General features: G+C 52.6%; 1 protein-coding gene across 2 annotated transcripts in view; it reads right to left on the bottom strand.

The window, feature by feature from the left end:
* The window catches only part of Atg1 (serine/threonine-protein kinase unc-51-like protein Atg1), a 167126-nt gene that overhangs the window by 123923 nt on the left and 21194 nt on the right, over positions 1–22009 (bottom strand). For both annotated transcript variants that reach the window (XM_089573116.1, XM_089573115.1), the window contains exon 2: positions 13399–13491. In XM_089573116.1, coding sequence (XP_089429242.1) covers positions 13399–13491 — 93 coding nt within the window. The remainder of the gene's footprint in view (positions 1–13398; positions 13492–22009) is intronic.

Below are 22009 nucleotides of genomic sequence, written 5' to 3' on the forward strand. Positions count from 1 at the left end.
GCGAAAACGTCGACAGGCCCGCCCTCTCGACGCCAGGCGACCTTCTCTCGAAGGCGAAACGTACGAATCAAAGGCACACGACAGAGAGAGACCGGCGATGAGATGCCTCCCAACTGAAAAGGTCAGGGCACGACCCTCTCGCCTTCACGTCCTCAAACTGCTCGCCGACGCGTTCACCGTTGACACTGCGCCATCGACGCCTCTGTTCTGCGCTCGTTTGCTTCGGAACTTGAGCAATGGTGGCCGATGACGCCCGCGCGGACCGGCGAGCGTTGCTTCGCGAGACAGGCGCGCGCCTCAGATGTCGGGTTCAACGACCTCCCCGTTCGGAAGAGCGGGAGTTCTTGAATGTATTTTGTGTAACGAATGTGCCGGATAGTCCAGCAGCTTCCCCATTAGAAATGACGGATGGGGGAAGAACGTCGCCTTTGTCTCTGCTGTCGCATATCAATCCGTGCCCACATTAGGCGAGAAGGACAGCGCGGCGACAGATGGAAAGGGAACCTGCGCGACGCTACAGGAGAAAGCCATGCAACAGCGTGCATTAGACGAGAGGTGAGGTCCGTGAGGTGACGATATTCCAAATGAAGCGAAGGCAAGGAAATAAGACCTGCTCAAGCTTCGCTGCAATGCGCAGAATGCCAAACAGATGCTTTCTCTTGGAAGTGTCGATGTGACCGACAAGTGTGGAGGACAAGCGTAGTCGAGAGCGAGTGTCTCAGAAGGACTGGTACGGTTTGCGAGTATGCACAGGCACTGCGGTTTCGTTGGAGTTGCAAGAAAACGGCAACTCGAAGTCTGAGCGAGAGGGCTTCCCCTAAGTGGACTTATTTATATTATTTTCTCCCTCATAATCGCAATCATTATGTGAAAGACCGCACGACATACACATAAAGCCCCGCTTTAACCAAGTCGTACGAACGTTCTTGCGTGGCGTAGCGGCAGCGTGTCTGACTCGCAACCCGAGGTTCAGGGTTCGATTTCCGTGTTGGCTACAGAGATGCGGTTACTAGGAATACACAGGGCGTAGCAGCCTGAGAGGCGACGCTTGTAATGTGAGTCGGTGGGCCTCTTGGATTATCCGCCTCTGGCAGCCCGCGGGTTGCTTGCGGGCTGCCCGAGCGCGCTCGATTTTCTCGGGTTGCTCCGCCCACTTCCGGTGGCTGCCCGGAACGCGTTCGTTTTTCTCCGGGCTGCCAGCCGGCGGCCAGACTCGCAAGGACGATTTTGTGCTGGCAGCGCTCGGGCAGCTAGCAGACGACAGAGAGGTGTTTGGTAGCGGGAAGCTCGCGCGGCCATTTTTATAAGGACTAGAAGGACCGCGGTTCTCCATGCGATGTTTTGCGCGATGCAGGCGCTTGTTTCGACTAGGCCACGGTGCATATCGACTGTGTCGCCTGCAATGACACCTTTTGCGGTAGTTCTCGCTGTTTATTGATATGTTTTGCGTGCGTATGCGCGATCATATTTCGATCGTCTCACCACCTCGAAAGCACAATTGCTCGCTTCATATTACGATCGCATACTTCTGATTCACAAAATATTTCGGCTGTTAATTTCGTGCGCCCGGCGGATATTGCGATGGTGTTCGAGGCCTTTCACGAGAGCAGCCGGATTCCAGTTCCGAGTACGCGAGACGCGCGCATAGATGCATGTGCCGACCGTGTTTTACGAAGTGTTGGTTGAGCGCGATACGGTAGCGCATGGTCTTCATTGCGTTTGGCGCAGTGCAAAAGTGGATATGCTTTGAAAAACGCTTGACTGAAACATGCCCTTTACTAAAAGCCCTAACGAGCACATTGCTCGAGACATCTCTGCGGGCATATGGCCACACAGAATTGTCGCGCCGACCATTCTGTTGTCACCAACTGTTGAACAGCTTCATGCTCGGGCCTTCTGCCACATATGCTCAAAATATCTGAGAAGTACCGCAGGCATGCACCTCCTCGCGTTTGGCCCATTTAAAAAAAATAGATAAAAATGAGCTCTAGCGCTGATCGTCATGCAAACACACGCGGAACGTGAGGAGCCAACACGCAGGGCTTTATTGTAGCGCCTTTCATTTCAGTGCCAATTCTCTGCTATAAAGCTGTATTATTACAGAAACGATACGCAGCTAAATTTATACAGTGCACCCGCTTGTTCTAGGTGGACGTCCAACAAGCTGATATGCGCAAATTTTGCCGAGATTAGGCGTTCCTTGCCCGCAGCAAAAGCCGGCGGCCGACAGACTACAGTTGAACGAACGTATCCCGATTCTTTTCTGCTTACAGCTTACAGGAAGCAGGTTACGAGCGTAGAAATCGCAACGACCACAGCAGAGTACACCAGCTGGGTCGATCGTCGGCGGTCATACCAGTCATATATACTTACTGCGTAGTAAGCAAACACGCAATAATCCGAGAGTACGGCTTGTCGTTTGATAAACAACGCACGGGCAGTTTTTCCGTTCTATGTGGTGTCGACTGAAACACATTAGATTGCGATTGCTCATCGCAATTTCTTGAAGCTTACACAGTGCACCGAAGGCACACGCTCGCGTTGTCGTTGCCGATGTATACGAGTGCGAGCTTGATCAGGTGCATGTTCTGCAGTCTGCGGCACGCAGCCCTCAATAACTGCAAGTCGTTGTTTTCGATACCAAGCAGCCTATTTCTACCGTACGCGTGAATGAGACGCAGAACGCGAAGCTAGAGAGAGCATCTGCCCTCCGTGATCCGCGACTTGCTTGCCGCCGAGATTGCCAACCGTCTGGTTCCGGTGGCCGCCAGCCCACGTGACCATGATGCGTTTTCCTGTCAGAGACAAACTTGCGGGCCGCCAGCGGGCTGCCCGAGCCCGGTTAATCGAAGAAGCCCGGCGTCTGCTCCGTGTTTATACGAGGGTGAGGAGGAAGACGGAGGTCGACAGCCCGTGCTCTCGGCGCATTGCTCGCGGTTGCTCCGATCGCTGAAGATCCGATGCGCTGCTTGTGCGACTGGCGCCATCTATGGGAGCTTCTTGTTAACAGCCACCTTTAGAACCAATCCGGATTTTTCCATCACGCCGACGACAACGCCAACACCGGCTTTTTCTTTGCGGCACGCGGCCCTTCCGCTGTAGCGTGAATGCACGGCGCTGTTATCATTGCTGGCACACGCAAGGTGTCTAAATACCGCCTTCTGTTGCCAAACTCCAATTCTGGTGACACCCTATGGGACAGATGTCAGATGACGAGCAACAGTAACAAAAATTTGGAGGGGAAACTTAAGCTCCGTCTTAGGTTATGATGTGATAGCGTAGTGGGTTAGTTCCCATATATGCAGAATGTCATTCTCTGCTAAAGAGGGTATCGTGAGCGCCCCTAAAGTGCACAGGACCTATCGGGTTCCGTATCAGGAACACGTATGTATATGGCGAAGGGCGAAAGACTTGCATTACACACATAATGAACGATCAACAGTCACAGGCACGACCATTGAGCCCCTTCCCGATCCCCAGCCATTTATTTTATCGCTGTTTTACCTCACCGTTATCTGGCGGCTGGAGGAAGTTGCTAGCAAAGAGCCGCCCAAGAAAGCACGACACTTAAACGACCTATCAGACAAAGCCGGTCCCATGAAACCGCGGAAGTCGTTTTTAACACAGTAACAAAAGGCGCCAGGAGCGAAAGCTCCCGCGTGCGAGCCATAAAGCCCGCCATGACGAAGGGAGCACAAATAATGATACACTGGGTATATAATACACAATGGAAAAAGGAACCAACAGTGCCGGGAGCATAGGCGGAAAAATGAAGAACACGCGGGGGCCCGTCCTTAGGCGAAAGGGCGGCCGCAATGTGGCTGCACGATCGTCCTTCCAAGGTTACGTAACCGCCATAAAGCCTCGTCGACGGTGCAGGCGCGTACCAAAGCGACGGGCGCGTACGCACACGAAGCCCCGGCGCGCGAGGAGCAGAGGAGCAAGGACGCCGGCAGTCTGCGCGCCAGCGGAGCGTGCAGGAAAGCCGCAGCTGCGGGCACCGGGAGTTCCGCGCAGCAGCGGCGGCTCGCATGCCATCATCACGGCCCGCGGGGGCGTCACTGGAACTCCGGTGACTTTAGGCGCCTCGATGCCGATCGCTGTGGTGGCAGCCATTCTGAGACCGGGATATGCCATTTCGGTTTGTAGAGACGCCGCAGACCCCTGATATGAACGTAAAGTCTTCAAAAATTTCAGCCCGAAAAAAAAAAAAAAACGCAGTCCTGGACCGCCTTGTAGTCCAATGGGCCGAAAATGCGGCCTTCCGAAATGATATTTGGGGCGGCCAGACACTGAGCCGCTGCCCGTAAATGGCGCAAAAGTATGCGCCCTGGACGGCGATGACGTGGACATTGAGGCACCCTACCGCACTCCATAGCAAAAAAAAAGAAAGAAAAATAAAAAAAGCTAGTTTCCCCACATTTTTCGAACCGCTTTCGAAGTGCCCTGCGAGGGGCAGAGTAAGCTTGTGGCTAGCGTAAGGGTTCTCCGTTATTCGAGAGGACAGACATCTTGGTACCACTACAGCGTTACTTGGAAAAGGTACGGCTACGCCAATACAGCGCAATTGAGCACAGTCTCAGTATTCCTACCGGCAAAGGAAAAGCTTTTTTTTTTAACTAACGCTCGTGTTAGTTAACGAAGATCAGACGTGCTAACACCATTTCCAAAGAAAAAGTTTCCTTTGCTCTCTTTCTCAACCTATTTTCTTTCAAGCCTCTACTAAAGGCCCTCCATTCAAGCGCCCCGGAAAAAAGTGCTTTGCTCGAAGACGCCGCGCCGCGCCTGGCGAAAAATCCCGCCAGGCGCCGCCACCGTACGCTCGACGAGTTCGCATAGCAACAGCCCCTCCACAAAGGCGCGTTTAGGGCACCTTTTTCTTCTCGACATTCCAGTCCGAGAAAACAGCGGGTTTCTAATTGCTAATAAAGACGGCGTCAATCAGTGAAGGCGACTTGAAACCGCGAAGGGCTATTTCGGTTCTTCGATAACCGCCGATCCATGTTTCCATTTCATTACGACCAACCCATAACAACAAACGTCGCTAATGTCCGGCCGACTTCACGCGTAGTACCATCCGCTAGCGCCGTTCCCAACACGAATATCGATTAATTGACTTATTCAGATCTGCCTTTCTGTTACGAGAAATTCCCGAGCAGAAACGCAGTAGGCGTTGTCAGCTTCGACATACCTCTGCCGCTGCACGAGTCCTATCATTCTTGACCCCCTCAAGCAAGCAAAAGGCTACTGGTGCGGGTGCATACCACCGCAGTGGCGCAAAGTTGCGGACTCCCCTGCCGTTTACCTATCAATTGGGGCCCGGTTGTCGTCCGCTGCACACAACAGCCGTCGGCTGCAGCCGGGCCTGGCGCGCGACCAAGCGAGCATGAAACAGACACCACACAGCATAGACAATCGAATGAGGAGGCAATGCCGGAGCCGAGAGAGAGAGAGAGAAGCAGATTCATGCGGCGGCGGCGGCAGACACAATGTGCTTCGTAGTTACATAAGGAGGAGCCCGCGCACGTCCGTCGCGCGGCGCTCATTCGCAGCCAGAGAGATAACGGGACGCCGCCGTGTCGCGAGCTGCAGACTCTTCTTCCTTCCGCCCTCCTGCTCTTCGCGTAGCTTCCTGCGAGAGGGCGCTAAAGCAGGAAAGAAGGAATAAGAGGGAACTACCTCCACGTCTAAAAAACGCTTTCCGAGTAACAACGAACCCGCAGCTGCCGGCAGGCAGACAGGCTAGCCCGGCAACAGCACACTGCACGCTCTGAAGGCGACTGCGGCAAAACTTAGCCAAAAAAAGAAAAGAAGAAGAAGAAACCGCTTGCGCACGCCCGCTCCAGGTTCATATATCGGCGCAGTGGGGTAAATGAGTACGCGTTCGGCGTACTGGAGTATGCCGTGACAGCTAGCGTTCCAGGACTAGGGCGAATCTGGCATTGCGTGCAGGAAGTTTTGATTTGGTTATGGGGGTTTAACGTCCGAAAGCGACACAGGCTATGAGGGACGCCGTAGTGAGTAGTAGTAGTAGTAAAAACATTTATTTATTTTTTTTTTCAAAAGGAAGAGTTAGGGAGTAGGGGGATGGGGATAGATAGATGTGGAGCTACAGTGGTCGGTCTTCCCTAGTCCAGGATACCGTTGGCCTCCGCCGCTGCCTTGGCCCTCGTCACCAGCATAAGCTGAGTGCTCGGGTCGGAGTCAGCCAGGAGGGCCTCTGTTAAGCTAGACGCTATGGCGCCAGTAGCTAATTTCCCCCTACCGTGTCCGTCTGGAGGGGTTAGGAATGGCGACAGCGGGTCGCGCGCTTCGGATGCCGTCCAAGGCTGCGGGAAAGACCGCGACCGCCTTGTCGGGGACCAAGGGGCCGACGACCCCTTGAAAGGATCCCTTGACAAACATAGAAGTGGGGGTGGGGGACAATAAGGTCGACGACTCCTTAAACCCCCGACTGTCTAGCTAAGCAGTGGCGCCTCCCGAGTCGGGCCCTGGCGTGCACTGGGCTCCGCCTACTTGTATGCGCAGTGCCACTGCAGCAGTATTGGTTGGAATTGGGCGAGAGCCGGTTTATTAAAGCTCCGCCCAATTATCGAGGGGATAAAAACCGCTGCAAACAAAGAGCGGAGAGGGAGCGCGCCGAGTCTCAGTCTCGGCCGCTTTTCTACAGCCCTTTTTTTAAACAGCCCTTTTTGACAGCCTTTCTTTAAACCGCCTTTTTCTTAAGTTCGTTGTGTTTTGGTCTCGTCTTCAATAAATTAGTTTTTTTGCTTCAGTTTTGTCGCAAGAAGTTTGGAGTTGCTGCCCCAACCGGCAACGTGTCGCCGGACGAGCGGACGAAGTACCGCTGACCAACGTACGATCAGACAAACCGGCCAAATCCGACCACCATTGTTTTAACTGGTGCCGTGACCAGGATAGTCCGAGCGGCTTTCTGCGAGCGGTTGGAGGCACTATCTTCCGGAAGCCTGACGGGGCAATTACCTTGGTGAAGAGTCCCGGGGACCAAGGTCCAAGTGAGGCGATACCCTTGCGCGAGGCCTCGGAGCCAAGACTCCGCGACAGCGCCAAGGAGCGAGCGAAGCGAGACCGACGGAGCGAAGCGCCGCGACCTCGGCGGTACCTGAGATTGGCGACTCCGTCCACTGCGAGGACGTGGTGGGACAACTGCGAGCCCTGGATGCCGGCTACTCCTCTGCGCCTATGGACGCAACCTGCCGCTGCTGCGCTGCAAGTGCCATGATCGACAGCCCGATAACAGAGTGAGTTTCTCCAGTCTCACTTTACTTGCCTCAGGAGTGCTTGAGCCGCAAGGTTAAAGTAACCGAGGCGCAATGAGTACATTAGGCTGGCGAAGTGGTTATGGCTGTGGATATTGGGATGGCCATGAGCGAGCCCCAATGTCAGAGGCTGAGCGAGCCAGAGCAAAAGAGAGGAGCGACGCGTACATTCTAGACCTCAAGCGTCAGTTAGCGATAGCCGAAGAGAAGCTACGGCAGGAGAGGAAACGGATTAAGGAGGAGCAACGCTCACGAAGAGCGTCTAGTGCACTGCCGGAGCCGGCACAGACACAGCCATGCCTTATTAGCGCGAAGGACGCTGATAAAACGCTAACCGAGGAGGTGAATATAGAGGATAGCAGCAGCGGAAGTCAGTCGGTTCCTATTGAGAATAGACAAAAGGAATCACGGGCTCCTGCAGACAGCGCGACTGTCGTTAGCGCAGAGGAGCCGCACATTGTGCAGTCAGCCATGACTGTTGACACAGAAAACCAGGAGTCCTTGATTCCCAAGGTGGAAGTGAGCTCCACGGATGTGACTGCGAAAAAGTCCACCTATGATCAGACTGTGCAGGTCGAGTGTTCCGAGGCAGCCGAGCATTCTTTTAGTGACACTATTGGCGCTGATGAGTGGAACGACATGAAATGCTCGGCCGGCCGGGTTGCCCACTGCGACCTTTTGTGGCCAACTCAAGCACCAGTGGGCGAGGCAGGGTTTCATGAAAGCGACATGTGTGTTCAAACACCATGCGCGGCACCCACAGCGGTGTCGGAGAAGCCTGCAGAACAGCTTGGTAGGCGAGGCTATTCCGAGCTAGAAAACTCAGATTCGTGTAACGCCGCAATGAGTTTGGCGGTAGGTGAATGGAGTCTGAGCAGTGACGACGACGAAAAATTCGTCTTACTCCCCGAAGGAGACGAAAGTACACCGCCGCTGATAGGGTCGCACCGCGACCCCTGCCGCGATCACCTTGCTGTTTTGCGCAACAGGTGGATCGCAAACTCAGATGTCGCTGATGGTGAACTGGTTGAGCTGGCCGTGCCACTTTTTAAAAGGCCCTTTGTGAACGAGAGCTTAGAGGCTTTCATGGAGGCTTGCGCCCCATACGCGCGCACAGGTGGCGGCCCTACCGCGGTAGAAGCGGAGCGACACAGGCGGAAAGCAGCTCCAACGAGAGGGTGGTGCAAGCGGCAGCACGTAATGTTCACTTTTATGAGACCAGATCAGGTGTTTGATCCTGGTGGATAGCGACAAACGCCGAATGGCCACAGCCTTAACCCACTCTGTCACTGCCAGGTTGCGGTACGCGCAAAAATGCCTTGTGGCTTGAGCACACGATGAGGCAGTGGGTGAGAGTGGGGGAACGTGGTGGAATGTGAACGCTTCACAGTGAAGAGACTCTGAATATTATTGGACAGAGCCATGCTGGTGTGCTTGTGCTGATTTCGCCCTGTGTGTACTGTTTTCTTTTGTGATAACATGTAATCCTGAAGAGTACCGTATGTGTTGCAGTGTGTTGCATGTACCACTGATTTGTGTAATGATTTATCAGAGGGTTTCATTTGTTGCTTGTCTGCCCCCAGTCTAAATGTGCAAGCTAAGGATTGTGCTTGTACCTCATACCTAAAGGTTTCTTCCTGAGCATTCTTTCTGCGATTGTTAGTAGGACGCAGAAGCGCTCCTTTTTTTGTCGTTGTTGGTACAGCGCTCAGTTGAGACCCCGGTCTTTGTGCTGTTGAGGATTTTTTTATTTTATCTTGTTGACGGCCGGGTCTTTTCTGCCTCTGCGCGCCTTTGTATGTTGTGTGTACGGCCAGCGTCCACCCAACATTCTTGGTGGGGAGGTGTTAAGCTAGACGCTATGGCGCCAGTAGCTAATTTCCCCCTACCGTGTCCGTCTGGAGGGGTTAGGAATGGCGACAGCGGGTCGCGCGCTTCGGATGCCGTCCAAGGCTGCGGGAAAGACCGCGACCGCCTTGTCGGGGACCAAGGGGCCGACGACCCCTTGAAAGGATCCCTTGACAAACATAGAAGTGGGGGTGGGGGACAATAAGGTCGACGACTCCTTAAACCCCCGACTGTCTAGCTAAGCAGTGGCGCCTCCCGAGTCGGGCCCTGGCGTGCACTGGGCTCCGCCTACTTGTATGCGCAGTGCCACTGCAGCAGTATTGGTTGGAATTGGGCGAGAGCCGGTTTATTAAAGCTCCGCCCAATTATCGAGGGGATAAAAACCGCTGCAAACAAAGAGCGGAGAGGGAGCGCGCCGAGTCTCAGTCTCGGCCGCTTTTCTACAGCCCTTTTTTTAAACAGCCCTTTTGACAGCCTTTCTTTAAACCGCCTTTTTCTTAAGTTCGTTGTGTTTTGGTCTCGTCTTCAATAAATTAGTTTTTTGCTTCAGTTTTGTCGCAAGAAGTTTGGAGTTGCTGCCCCAACCGGCAACGTGTCGCCGGACGAGCGGACGAAGTACCGCTGACCAACGTACGATCAGACAAACCGGCCAAATCCGACCACCATTGTTTTAACTGCCTCCCACTGCTCTAGACTAGGGCTATTTACCTTTGGTAGTAAAGGGCTTTTTTCGCAGCCCCAGGTGGCGTGGTACGTTGTGGCGTAGCCCCCACACCACACGCACTCTTTCGCGTATCTGTTCGGCCACATTTTGTGATACATGGCTCTGCTTGGGTAGGTGTCTGTTTGTAGTCGTCTGAGCGTGGTGGCCTGCTCTCTGTCGAGGATATCCGCCGGAGCCGAGTACTTCTTGCGCGCTCCCAACAACGCCTTCATTGCCTCCCCGTAAGATTCTGGCGTGCTGAAGGGTTCCACCGGCAAACCCGCCCTCCGGTTCGTGAACCCTCGGACAACGGTGTCTGCCATGAGATTTCCCTCAACCCCAGTGTCAGGGACCCAAATGATGGTGTGTTGAATGTTTGTGTTGTTTGATCCATGTCTGTGTTGTTTTTGTTCGAAGAGGATACTCGCGGCTTTTCGGCCGATCCTTCCATCTCTGTACGCCCTTGCTGCAGCCTGAGAATCCGTGGCTATCCAGTAACTCAGTCCCTGCCGATTGGCTTCAGTCAGGGCTAGAGCTATGGCGATCTCTTCCGCTGCTTGTGTTGTCCTTGTGCGCACTGATGCACCAGTAACGATATTCCCATTGGCGTTCACTACTGCTACCGCCCTAGCGTTTTCCTTCGTTCTGTACTTGGACGCGTCAACATACAGAACCATCTGTTTCTTCTTTAGGAACCTGTCCAACTCCAATGATCTCGCCGCCCGTCTTCCTTCGTGGTTCTTCGGGTCCATGTTTCTGGGCACTGGTTTAAGGTATGTCACCACCTTTGAAAAAGCGCTTTTTTTGGAAAAATGACATTTTTTCTTTTTTATATTTTGGGAATCCCAAAACATTCAAAAATGTTTTGCAGCAAGAATAATGTTCGTATCTTATTTTGTTAAAAAGTTATAGCCAACTTTCGAACAGGTGGTGAACAGTTCTGAAACCGAAACTAATGTGGTTTGGTAACAGAAAATGATAACTCGGCAATAATCAGCGGCGTATATTGAAAATTTTTTGTTTTGTTTCAGTCTGATATGTAAAAGATTACTCAAAGGCAATTTTTAAGGCTTATTTTGTTTTTTAAACATTGCTTTAAATTTCCGCAAGGGGGATGCATGAGGCTACAAGCGTCTGAGTTTGCTTCGCGCTATCGCTTTGAATGCTACCGAATTCGTCCTTCAGTGATGGCAACAGAAGTACAGCAGATATTTTGAGGGAAGAAGGCATCGAATCTGGCCGCCACACTCTCCTACCATGTTGCACCAGTGACCATTACCATGTGATGAAGGCCCAACGTCAATCAACGGGTGAGGCAAAACATCTCCGCAAAAAAAGGACGGGCAGCAACAAATGTCAAAAGAGAGCTCACATCAGCTAAGGAGGGCCCTAGCTATGAACCTGAAGGATTTTAACTTCCTAGGGCATGATGATCTTCTTTCTAGAAGGACTGAAAAACTTTAATCTTGTTTTTCTCAAAACTTTATTGCACTTTCGTGTTGCGCAAACAGTCGTAACTTCGAAATAAATAAATACTTTTCAATGAAACTTTGCACGCTCTTTCCTTTGTTATTAGCCTGTGCAATGAACTAGGATAAATTAAATCGAATGGTGAGTTTTGATATAATCATGTTTTATGTCAAGGAATGCAGGCAAAAATGACAGATTTTTTTGTTTTCTTTGGCATTTTTACTATAACTTTTTTCCCAATTATCAGATGGCAAAGATCCTAGTTGGTTGCACAGTATGGTTAGTTGACTAAGTCTGCGCCAAAAAGTTTAAAATTCCTGCTCTCCATTCGCTAGTTATGAATGTTTGCATAACAACCAAGTTTGGGCATTTTTTTGTGAATTAGTAATACCAGCATGGCTTTTTTCACTCTTTCTTCCTTTTGAATATCATATAAAACGGTGCTTTATAACGGAAATGTGAAATAAAAATTTAATACTCAAAATTAAAAAAAATTTTGAAAAAGGTGGTGACATACCTTAACCAAGTGAAGGGCTCCGGAAATTTCGTCCACCTGGGGTTCTTTAACGTGCACTGACATCGCACAGTAGTACACGGGCCTCTAGAATCGAAATTCGACCGCCTCGGCCGGGATCGAACCCACGTCTTTGGGGTCAGCAGCCGAGCACCATAACCACTGAGCCACCGCGGCGGCGCTTCCGAAATAAAGGCTGCTATGGGAACCTTCTGGGAGGTGCATGCGTAAGTTCTGTGTTTTGTCTAGTACTTCTAAGCGTGTATAGGTCTCGCTGGATCACTAACTAGGCACCCTCCGTAATACCGGGTGTTTCACCTAATATGCTCATCAATTTTTAAGAATATGTTGTTTGAGCTATAAGAGCGCTTTTTTCGAGTGAAAGGCTCCGGAAATTTCGTCCACCTGGGGTTCTTTAACGTGCACTGACATCGCACAGTACACGGGCCTCTAGAATTTCGCCCCAATCGAAATTCGACCGCCGCGGCCGGGATCGAACCCGCGTCTGTCGGGTCAACAGCCGAGCACATGGCGGCCAAAAGAATTAGGGTTCCGAGAGAAACTGAATGGCCACAACCCATGGTCAGGGGCGCTATACACGTATGCATATTGTATATATCTGGGGAAGCTGCTAATCCTAACTACGCTACAACACGACAGCTCAGGAGGAAATCTGCGCATGGCACGTACCGATGAGAATAACTCTTGCGTTCGGTTTTTGGGTTAATGTGTATGGTGAGTGTTCCTTTTCTTTTTTTCTTTGAGCTCTACTGATTTCAGAGTCAGAATAAGATCACTAGTGGCGTTTCTTCGAATAAAAAAAAAAAAAGCCAGCTGATAGTCAGCGCTTGTACTGTGCGCTTTTTCTTTCTTCCTGCGTTCGTGCGCTGCTTAAAGGCCGTGAATTACTATACAGTTTGCCCGAATCTCGGACTTAATCAGCTCCCCAAAAACAAATCAGACTCCCTCAAAACAGCAAAACTATTTTTCTTTTCCATGCAGACTTAAACAGCTACGATTGGCCACAGGAGTGGTCGGGCTTACGTAATGAGCGGAAAAACCAAAAATGCACCTCCGAAAAACAGTAAAACAATGTTTTTTTTCAATGAACGGCCTCAGTATACAGAAGGACGGAACGTGTTTACCTGTCGCAGTTTAAGAAGCCTCAATCTGCTCGCGATCGGAGCACAGCTACACAAATAGCAGAAAAGAAAAAAAAAGAAAACAGACTGCTCGGGAAGACCCCGCCTTCGAGAACCTACCGAGCGCAAGGCCAACGCGTAGAAAAAGAGCCGAGCATTCGGTTCGTAAGAAGCTAAAACAACAACAACCACAAAAAAGACCCGTCACAAATGTGCGGCGCATATGCACAGCGTGAAACGAGCACAAACGCGGGAGCCGAACAGCCAGCCAAGCAGCAGTAATGAAGAAGCGAAGAAAAGAGGAAAAAGAAAAGGTGGCGAAGGCGGCGGCACCTCCCTTAATTCCACTTTGTTTTTTTTTGTTTTTTTTTTCCTCCTTCCCCGCGTGGAATAAGAGACGCAAGAAAAGGTAGGCGTGGACGGAGTACCACCACCACTTGCCTTGAGAATTTTGATTTCCTTGCCGAGGAGATTCTGAGACTTTGCCAGGTTCTTCTTGGTGATGCTCTTGATGGCCACCGGCTTCTCCGGTTTCTGCGAGAGAGAGGGAAGAAAAGAAAAAAAAAGAAAAAATGAACGGTCAGCACATATGCGGCAGCGGCTCGAAAGGCCAAACGTTCAAATTAATGGCTCTCGATCGCGACCGCTAACGAGATTCGCTTCGGGGCAGCCTATTTTCGGGGCTAGAGACAGAAGGTCGCGCGCGCGCTGGGCGACATTGATGAGAGCGTGACGAGTCGCCCGCAGCACGGGCTAGCTGGCCGTTACAGTTGGCTCGGACAGCGCCTTTTTGGCCGCCTCCGCTGGCAGCGTACACTGTTCTATCGATCCTGGAAGCAGCGGCGAGTCTGTACGCAGCGCGACTGATAGTATGATAGTACAGCAATGACGAGCGGGCCGCGGGACTGTGCGCCCTAGAGCGGCAGTCACTCTACGGAATGAGAGCAGACAGGCACGCTTTTCTGCAGCTCCACAGAAGGAGAACTGCCGATAGATAGTTTAGAGTGCACTGGACGTATCACGAACATTGGCTGGTGACTCGAACGCTAATAAGTCACGGCTTCCGGATGTTGCGGTCAACCCTGCCGAACTCTCGAGAGAAATACACCCAAACCGAGCTGCTCGTTTTATAGAGTCAGGGAGCGAGAGAGAGAGAGAGGAGAGAAATGAGAAATTGTGCTGTATATAAAATCTGTAAACAGTACCGCGAAAAAAAAAAAAACGCAGAACACATTGTCTTTTTTCTCACTGCTTGCTCGTTTTTTTTTTCGTTTCATTTTATTACTGCAATGAAAAAAAAAATGGCCCGTCGTTAATACCTACACATTTGTGCGCTCCGCAAGCGCTAACCATCTGCACACCTATACCGCTGTGGACTTTATTCAACGCGTGCTTTCTTTGGCTTCCGTGTAAAGATGTGACGATCTTGTGTCTAATGTAAACAGAAACTACTGGGCGTTTTTTTTTTTTTTTAGGCCGTGGCTTCGCCTGCAGTGCAAGCTCAAAAACGTTTAGCAGCGTGGAATGCAGCTTTCAGAGCTTTGAAAGGGTGGAGGGTTCAGTATATATATAGAAACACAGACTGACAGAACCCCCCTATATGTTTCGTCGTTGCGTAAGCGACCGCTCAATTTGTGACACTGCTGGTCGGCTCGTCGCACTTTCCAGCAAGACTCGCAGCTTAGTACAGGAGCATAGGCGTCAAAGCTATCGGCACTTTTTTTTTCTTCTTGCAGTGACTCCGAAACAATGTGAATATGACACATGGGCACTGAACAATACGCACCTAATAAGGGAGTAATTACTGACATCCACCTAAGCGCAGCCATACGGCTACAAAGGAAAGCTATACAGCTTTCTCAGAAACTTCGCAGTTAAAGAAAAATTCATCCTGGTCCAGGGTTCGAACCCGGGACCACCGCTTCACCGGAGCAGTCGCTCTACCAATTGAGCTAACCGGGACGACAAGCTTATGGTAGGGCGAGAGCGAATTAATCAATAACTCGAAGAGGGAACAGTGTTGGTCAAATGTTTTAGGGGAATCCCCCAAGGTGGAGTAGATTTGTAATAAGGGAGTAATTACTCATTGACATCCACCCAAGCGCAGCCATACAGCTTTTAGGGGGATTCCCCTAAAACATTTGACCTACAATACGCCTGTTACCAAAAAGAAAGTGTTCCCCACGGATATTCAGATGGGCAATGCGGCGTGACCGATCAAAGGACGAGTCGTGTTTACTGCGGACTTCTTCTGCACTCCAGCTTTTCAAAGGTGCGAGGCATCATCAATTGGTAAGAAACGAAAAAAAATAACGAGTCTTTAAATTGACGGTAACGGACCCTCTCATTTTCTATCAGTGGCAACAATTTCAATGACGCAGGGAGCCAGTACCCCTCCCAAAAGAGACCGAACAGCAGGACAGCGCACTGCACAAAGCACGCTTCAATCCCGGGACTCGTGGGCGTCGCTCACGGCGATTCCACCACCCTTTCTGCCACACCGTGAACAAAAGCACGCGAAGCAACCGGCAACTACGCCAAAACAGGGAAAACAAGACGCGGGCACCTGAAACAAAAAACAGCCAAGGAAAAGAACAAAAGAAAAGGTAGCGTTGGACGACGCATCAGTGCGGCCCGCGTTCCCCTCAGTGGGAGCCGAACAGAGGCTGCAGCGGGGGGCGGGAAAGGACCCGCTGGCCCCGATCGGTCCGACACGCACCAGTTTGCCCGCGTACTGCGCCTCGCTCCATTCGGCCGCCCAAGATCCTCTGTGGCGATTGTGCGCCGACTCTGGCGGCGCCACTGTACAGAGTCGGAGAGAGCTCACGACAACAACGATGATGATGATGCGGCCGAACGACGCGACGCAGCGAGGCGAGGACGGAGCCGCAATACGCCGAACGACGCAATGCGGCGGTCGTCCCCTCCTCCGTCTCCTCTGCCCCAGTGCCTCAGAACGCACTTCGTGGAAGCGATCGGGGATGTTACAACGGCGAGCCAGTCACGGCTGCGCGCAGCTGAGTACACGATCCCCACCACCCGATTGCTGCATTGGGGTGATCAGACTACTCCGGCACAGTGCTTAGGTGCAGTCGGGGACAAAAGTCTCCGTGGACCATGTGCTCCAAAAATGAATCCGATAACTATGCTACTATCCGCTGGCTCGAGACCACTCTTCTGGAGATAAAATCTAAAATCCTGCTCTTTCACCTCCACAAATGTGGTCTCCAGCTGGCGGCTGATATCAGAGCTATCGACTTCGTTTCCGGAGCACATGGTCCACAGACTTTTGTCCCCGACTGCACAGTGGAGGCAAAATTGAAGCCGGCCTGTATCCACAGATTACCGCATTCTAAAGACAAATACGCTGTTTGCGCTGATAACGGAACCTTTATGAGAGTCAAGGAAAAAAAAAAGCACAATGAAACACATCAAGTCGTTCTCGTAAGCGAAATGCTGCGCGTCATAATTTTTCACGCGAATCTCTGAGGCTAGGCTACATCGCCTTTCACCTCCTAACGGCAATCACGGAGTCCTTCTCGGTCGTGACGTCACGAGTGCCAATCCAAAGCAGGGAAATTTTGTAAACCCAATTTCCCCGTCAATCAACGCGTCCTCTGCAGCCGGACAAAACAGCGCCGCGGCCAGGAAGAGTCCTAGAGTCAATTTTCACCACGAAGGAAAAAAGTAAGATCTGCATGTTCTCAGCGTCCCTGAGATACAGGGCGGGAGAAAAACACAGGGATGAATCCACGTTTCTCAATTTTGTCTAGCGTCTCCCGCGCTAACCAATGGCAGGGCCGCCGCGGTGGCTCAGTGGCTATGGTGCTCGGCTGCTGGCCCGAAAGACGCGGGTTCGATACCGGCCGCGGCGGCTGAATTTCTTTGGAGGAGAAATTCGAGGCCCGTGTACTGTGCGATGTCAGTGCACGTTAAAGAACCCCAGGTGGCCGAAATTTCCGCAGCCCTCCACTACGGCGTCTCTCATAGCCTGAGTCGCTTTGGGACGTTAAACCCCATAAACCAACCAAACCAACCAACCAATGGCTGTGTCACGTCAACTGTGCGCGCTGGGCAACATCATTTTTATTTCTTTTTCATCCACCCAAACTAATTTGTGTCACATCAACTAGCCCAGAGAGGGAGGCTAGGGGGGGGGGGGGGGGGGGGGAGTGCGTGTCCAGGGACCTGAACCAGCGCCACCAGTCTAGAGGACCAGTCTAGGTGGCGCTGCCTAACACTACTGTTAAACACCCCCCTCCCCTTACTCTTTTCACTCTTTTCGCTCCCTCCGCTTTCCCACCCTACAACGCTACCCCTGTACGCCTGCAACTCTGCCGGCCAACTAAAACACCCTCCGCAAATAAACTCAGGCCGCGCGACTGCTAAACATAGTAGGGCGGACTTCCGCCTGCCTGCACTTCGAAAGTTGCTGCACTTGCCGACCTCTGCCCAAACCCTCAATTCGGGACGGCGAAGACAAACAGATCACACTGCCGGCGCTTCCGCTCTTAAAGAGAAGACACTGCGCTCGAGGACACGGGAGAGGAAGATACGGGCACGCGGAGAAATGAAGCAACAACAACAAAAAAAAACTCTCAGACTTTTCGCAATCCCCAAGAGGCAAATAAGCGAGAGCTGCACTGCAGGAAACAGCACGCGCACGATTTCCAAGGCTCAGTTATGGCGCCTGTATACGCAGCTCTGCGTCCCGCCTCGGCATCGAGTGCGTGCAAAGCTTTAGCACCAGCATGCGCCGATAACAGCGGCATATCGGGCCTCACTGCGAACCTATGACAAAAATCCTCGCCAATATGCCGCCGACAACAGGCACAAGGTCACGTTCATTCACGAGGCATCTCGCAAGAGGCAGTGTGCGTCGAAGAGGAGGAGGAGCTGCCCCCCCCTCAGGTGCACCTGCCTCCGCTTTCGTCGTCCTACGCCCGCATTCGCCGCGCACCAATTCAAAAGAAGGGACCAGTCGATCCCACCGCGTGAACTGAAGTAAAGGGGAAAAAAAATATAAAGCTAGGAAGAGGAATAAATCGCCCACATCTAGAGCAGCGCGCGTGGAGCAGAAGCGTAGCAATCGACTCGCAAGGCCTCCGTGTCATGAAAAGCGCCCGCACGTCGTTGACACCGAAGCGCGGCGCCTCTGAATGTCGTAAATGCAGCCAGGACGGGGGAGGGGGGGGGGGGGGGGGGGGGGGGGGGGGGGGGGGGCAAGGCTTTGATACGGCGGCAGCCCCGACCGACGGAAGACGACTGCTCCCTTTCATACGTCGTCCCCGGCAGGGGAAGGAAGGACGACGGCAGGCCAGACACGGCCGCCCTGTGTTGTCGGAGCCCGCGACACCCTCCTCATTCTCTCCTTCGATCACGGGGAGAAAGAGAGGAGAGAGTAAAAGAAATAAAAACCTCCCCTGGTCCAGAAATAGAGGCGCCGCAACATCAGACACGCGCGTAACGTTACCGTCGACAAGCGCAGACACGTAAACAACGGGACGGCGCAGAGACCCGCGTAGCGAGACAGGCGAATTTTGCGAACATCCGGTGGAACGTGATGTTTCGCGCGGTGCAGAAAAACAGCGGACAGATACGCACCCACAATAACAGGCGAACATGACTCAGTGCGCAAAAAATGAAGGGGTTAAGGGCGTACCTGTCTTACAGTGGAAAGTGTAGTTGGAAACCCGAACACGCGTTATAACAAACGACGCTGTACGGTGGAGTGCGAGGCTACAACGTCGATGAACGACGCCGGGCGACGCGGAGGAAGACCATGGCGCGGGTCTCGATAAGAAACCCCACACCTCGGCCTTGACACAGGTATGGCCGCCTAGAACAGCCATTAAATGTCACGAGTCTGCAACCACGCGTATGCAGTCCATAACGCCATGAGCTTCCAATGGGGTGGATACTGCGCACAAGCAAGACATACGCCTGTCGTATGTTTGGTTTGGTTTATTGGGTTTAACGTCCCAAAAGCAACTCAGGCTATGAGGGACGCCGTAGTGAAGGGCTCCGGAAATTTCGATCACCTGGGGTTCTTTAACGTGCACTGACATCGCACAGTACACGGGCCTCTAGAATTTCTCCTCCGAAGAAATTCAACCGCCGCGGCCGGGATCGAACCCGCGTCTTTCGGGTCAGCAGCCGAGCACAATAACCACTGAGCCACCGCGGCGGGGCTGACGTTTGTTCCAACGCGATCGAAACGCATACAGCCCGAAAGGTGAACTAAGCGGCAGAACGAGCCCAAGTGTCTGCTAGTTATTTGTGCGCCAGACAGCTTGTCTGCGCACGCTAACTGCGCGACTGTTGATATAGGAATTCTCCGTTGGCCAAGCATGCCCACAACAACGAGGCGGTGGAGTGTCAGTTCAGACATGGCCCCATTTCCCTTCCCCGCGGAGCACAGAGCCGAACTGTAGGGTTCGGCGATTGTCTCGAACGTCCGAAAGTACAACCCCGGTGCCGCACCATCCGACGAACGTGCCGCGGTGAAAACGAGAGTCCGTGCGCGCACGGTGACACCCAGTTCTTCTTCGGCCGTGCGACCACAGAGAAAGGGACTGGTGCGACCATGAACGGGCCGCGCCTGTCATTCAAAGAGGTGTGCGCCTACGCAGCGCTGAAAGTTCAGAAGCGGCGCGAACGCGCGTCTCGTCGCGCGCAGCTACGCGCAGCCACTCGCGAACACCGGAAGCGGCCATAGTATCGCCGGGGGAAGAACTCCGAAGCCGGAAGGCCGACGGGCTCGTAAACAAAGGCTACCACTACGCACTCACAGCCCCGAGGCTGGCGAAACACTAACGGAGTACTTTTTTTTGGTTGTTGTTTTTTACGCGCGCGGCCTCGTGAACGAACCTTCGTTCGACGAGGGACAACGCGTGTCTGCCGCAATGCTGCAGAACCTTCTCCTCTTATGTACGACCATACACCGCTGCCCGCCTTTTCAGAAAACACGGAAATGTTGCGAAACAATGCGGTGGTATGTGGGGTTGAACATCCAGAGGCGATACATGCGCTGTGACGGACGCCGAAGTGGACGGCTCCGGATTAACATACACTACCACGGGTTCTTTAACGTGCGCTGATATCGCGCAGCGTGCATGCAACACGGGCGTTCGTTGTATTTCGCCTCCATCGAAATCCGGCTGCAGCGGCTGGGTACTCAATCCCGCAACCGAGGGATCAGCTGCCGAACCCCAAAGCCGATAACGCAACTGCGACGAGTGATTCCAATCACTTCAGCACCAGCAGTAGCTAGCTGCGATCAGTGAGCATTGGCGGAAGCTGCAGAACATTTGAACGCAAAACCTGCGACTTCGAAAGCAGCTCGATGAGTGTCGCCAGTCGGCAGAAAGAACGCTAGACTCTCGAAGAGGTCCGAAAGAACGCTAGACTCTCGAAGAGGTCCGGCAAATAAAAAATCTTACGAAGAAAGGAAAGTAGCAGTAAACTGTTCCACTGTCGGTGGATACCTGAACGGCACCTTGAAGAAAGAGATTATGGACAGAAAAACCCGCCTTAGCAGAGGGCTCCGCATTAACTTCTCGACTAGATGGGGTTCTGTAGAGTTCACTGACGGCGTTCAGCACAAGAGCATTTTTTTTTTTTAATGCAGACTGCAGAGCGAACATGAAAGCACTAAGGCAGTGGCGGCGCAAGGATGCTTTCCGCAATGCAAGCAGCACGTATTCCGCCTCTGCGGCGAGAACAAAGGGGAGCAGGAAAAGCGGCTCCCGAAATGCAAATGTATTTCCCCCTCGACAACGAACGCGAGCGCACGGCGGGAGGCAGCTGGCAGCGCAGACAGTGCGGGAAAAGCAGCTCGCTCGCTGGCTCCGACCTCCAGCGCGAAACTGCTTACATAACGGCGCTTTCGCGACGCGAGCTTCACGCCTGGAACTGGCTGCGCTATGCACAGATGCGCTTAACTGAGTGCCGACGGTAACAGCAGTGCAGCGAGATAAACTACACTGTTTCGACTGTGCATTGTTCGAAATGTCTCTGCGGTGGCCTCTAAGATACTAAATAGCTACGCTTAAAACCGCTATAGCGTTGGTTAATTGCACACGACGACGCACCACATTTATCTTCCACTGCTAAGTATGTATGCTCCCTTACAAACCATTTCGAAATGCCCCACAAAGCACGACTTTTCTTTATCGGTCTTTTTGTGCGCGACTGTGATCGTGAGTCATCGATGAAGAAGCCAGCAGCAGAACAAAACAGGTCTCCCTGTTCTTTACCATCATTCGCTGCCGGCTTGCGAAACACGTGATCCGACTGTTTCCCGGGCGGCAGGACAGTCGCGCCAAGGACGACGCTGCTCTGACGTCGTTGGAACCCACGGAACTTTCAAGCCGCCCCACGCTCTGTCGGGGGCCCACGCAACGCACTCGAGCGACCCCGTGGCGCAGTGCGCGCAACCCTTCCCCGCGCCTCCTCCGCAAGCACAGCTCGCGCGGGACGCGCGGAGCCCCGCTCGCGACGTCACACAACAGTGGGAAAACGGAAACGAAGCAACGTTCCGGCGGCACCTCATCCAGCACCCATCCTATCGCTGAATGAAGCACAATGCAACGCATCCGCACTGTATCCTTCCTGTAAATGTTATTCCAACCGATGTCGCATGCCCCCCTAGCGACGGGAAGGTCACTCCGATTTGGCAGCACTTGCTGCACCAGTTCAAGGAGTGCAGCACTTTCACACACTCGTTCTGCCACTGCTGCACTTCCGTCTTGGTTGTGCAAAAGTGCCAGCCTATAGTCCACCACGGGTTCTTGGCTGGCCTTGCACTCGCATAAGCAGAAATGCAGTTGTAGGGCAGCAGTATGAAGGCAACCATGTTAGATCGGAGAAGACACGACCGCAGTCGTAATGAACCGGTTGTTTAGAAGAACTTCTATTTGGGCTTGATGGTTCACTGTATTTAAAAGGTTGTTTCTTAAAAGGAGAACGTGGGTAACTGTTCGTGGCGTCCAACTGTAAACCTAAGCGGTCAAGTCCAGTCCCATGGGAAACATTTAAGCGCATACTCGTA

This window comes from Amblyomma mixtum, chromosome 2 (genome assembly GCF_055824585.1).
Source record: "Amblyomma mixtum isolate Tamu chromosome 2, ASM5582458v1, whole genome shotgun sequence".
NCBI classification, from domain to species: domain Eukaryota; kingdom Metazoa; phylum Arthropoda; class Arachnida; order Ixodida; family Ixodidae; genus Amblyomma; species Amblyomma mixtum.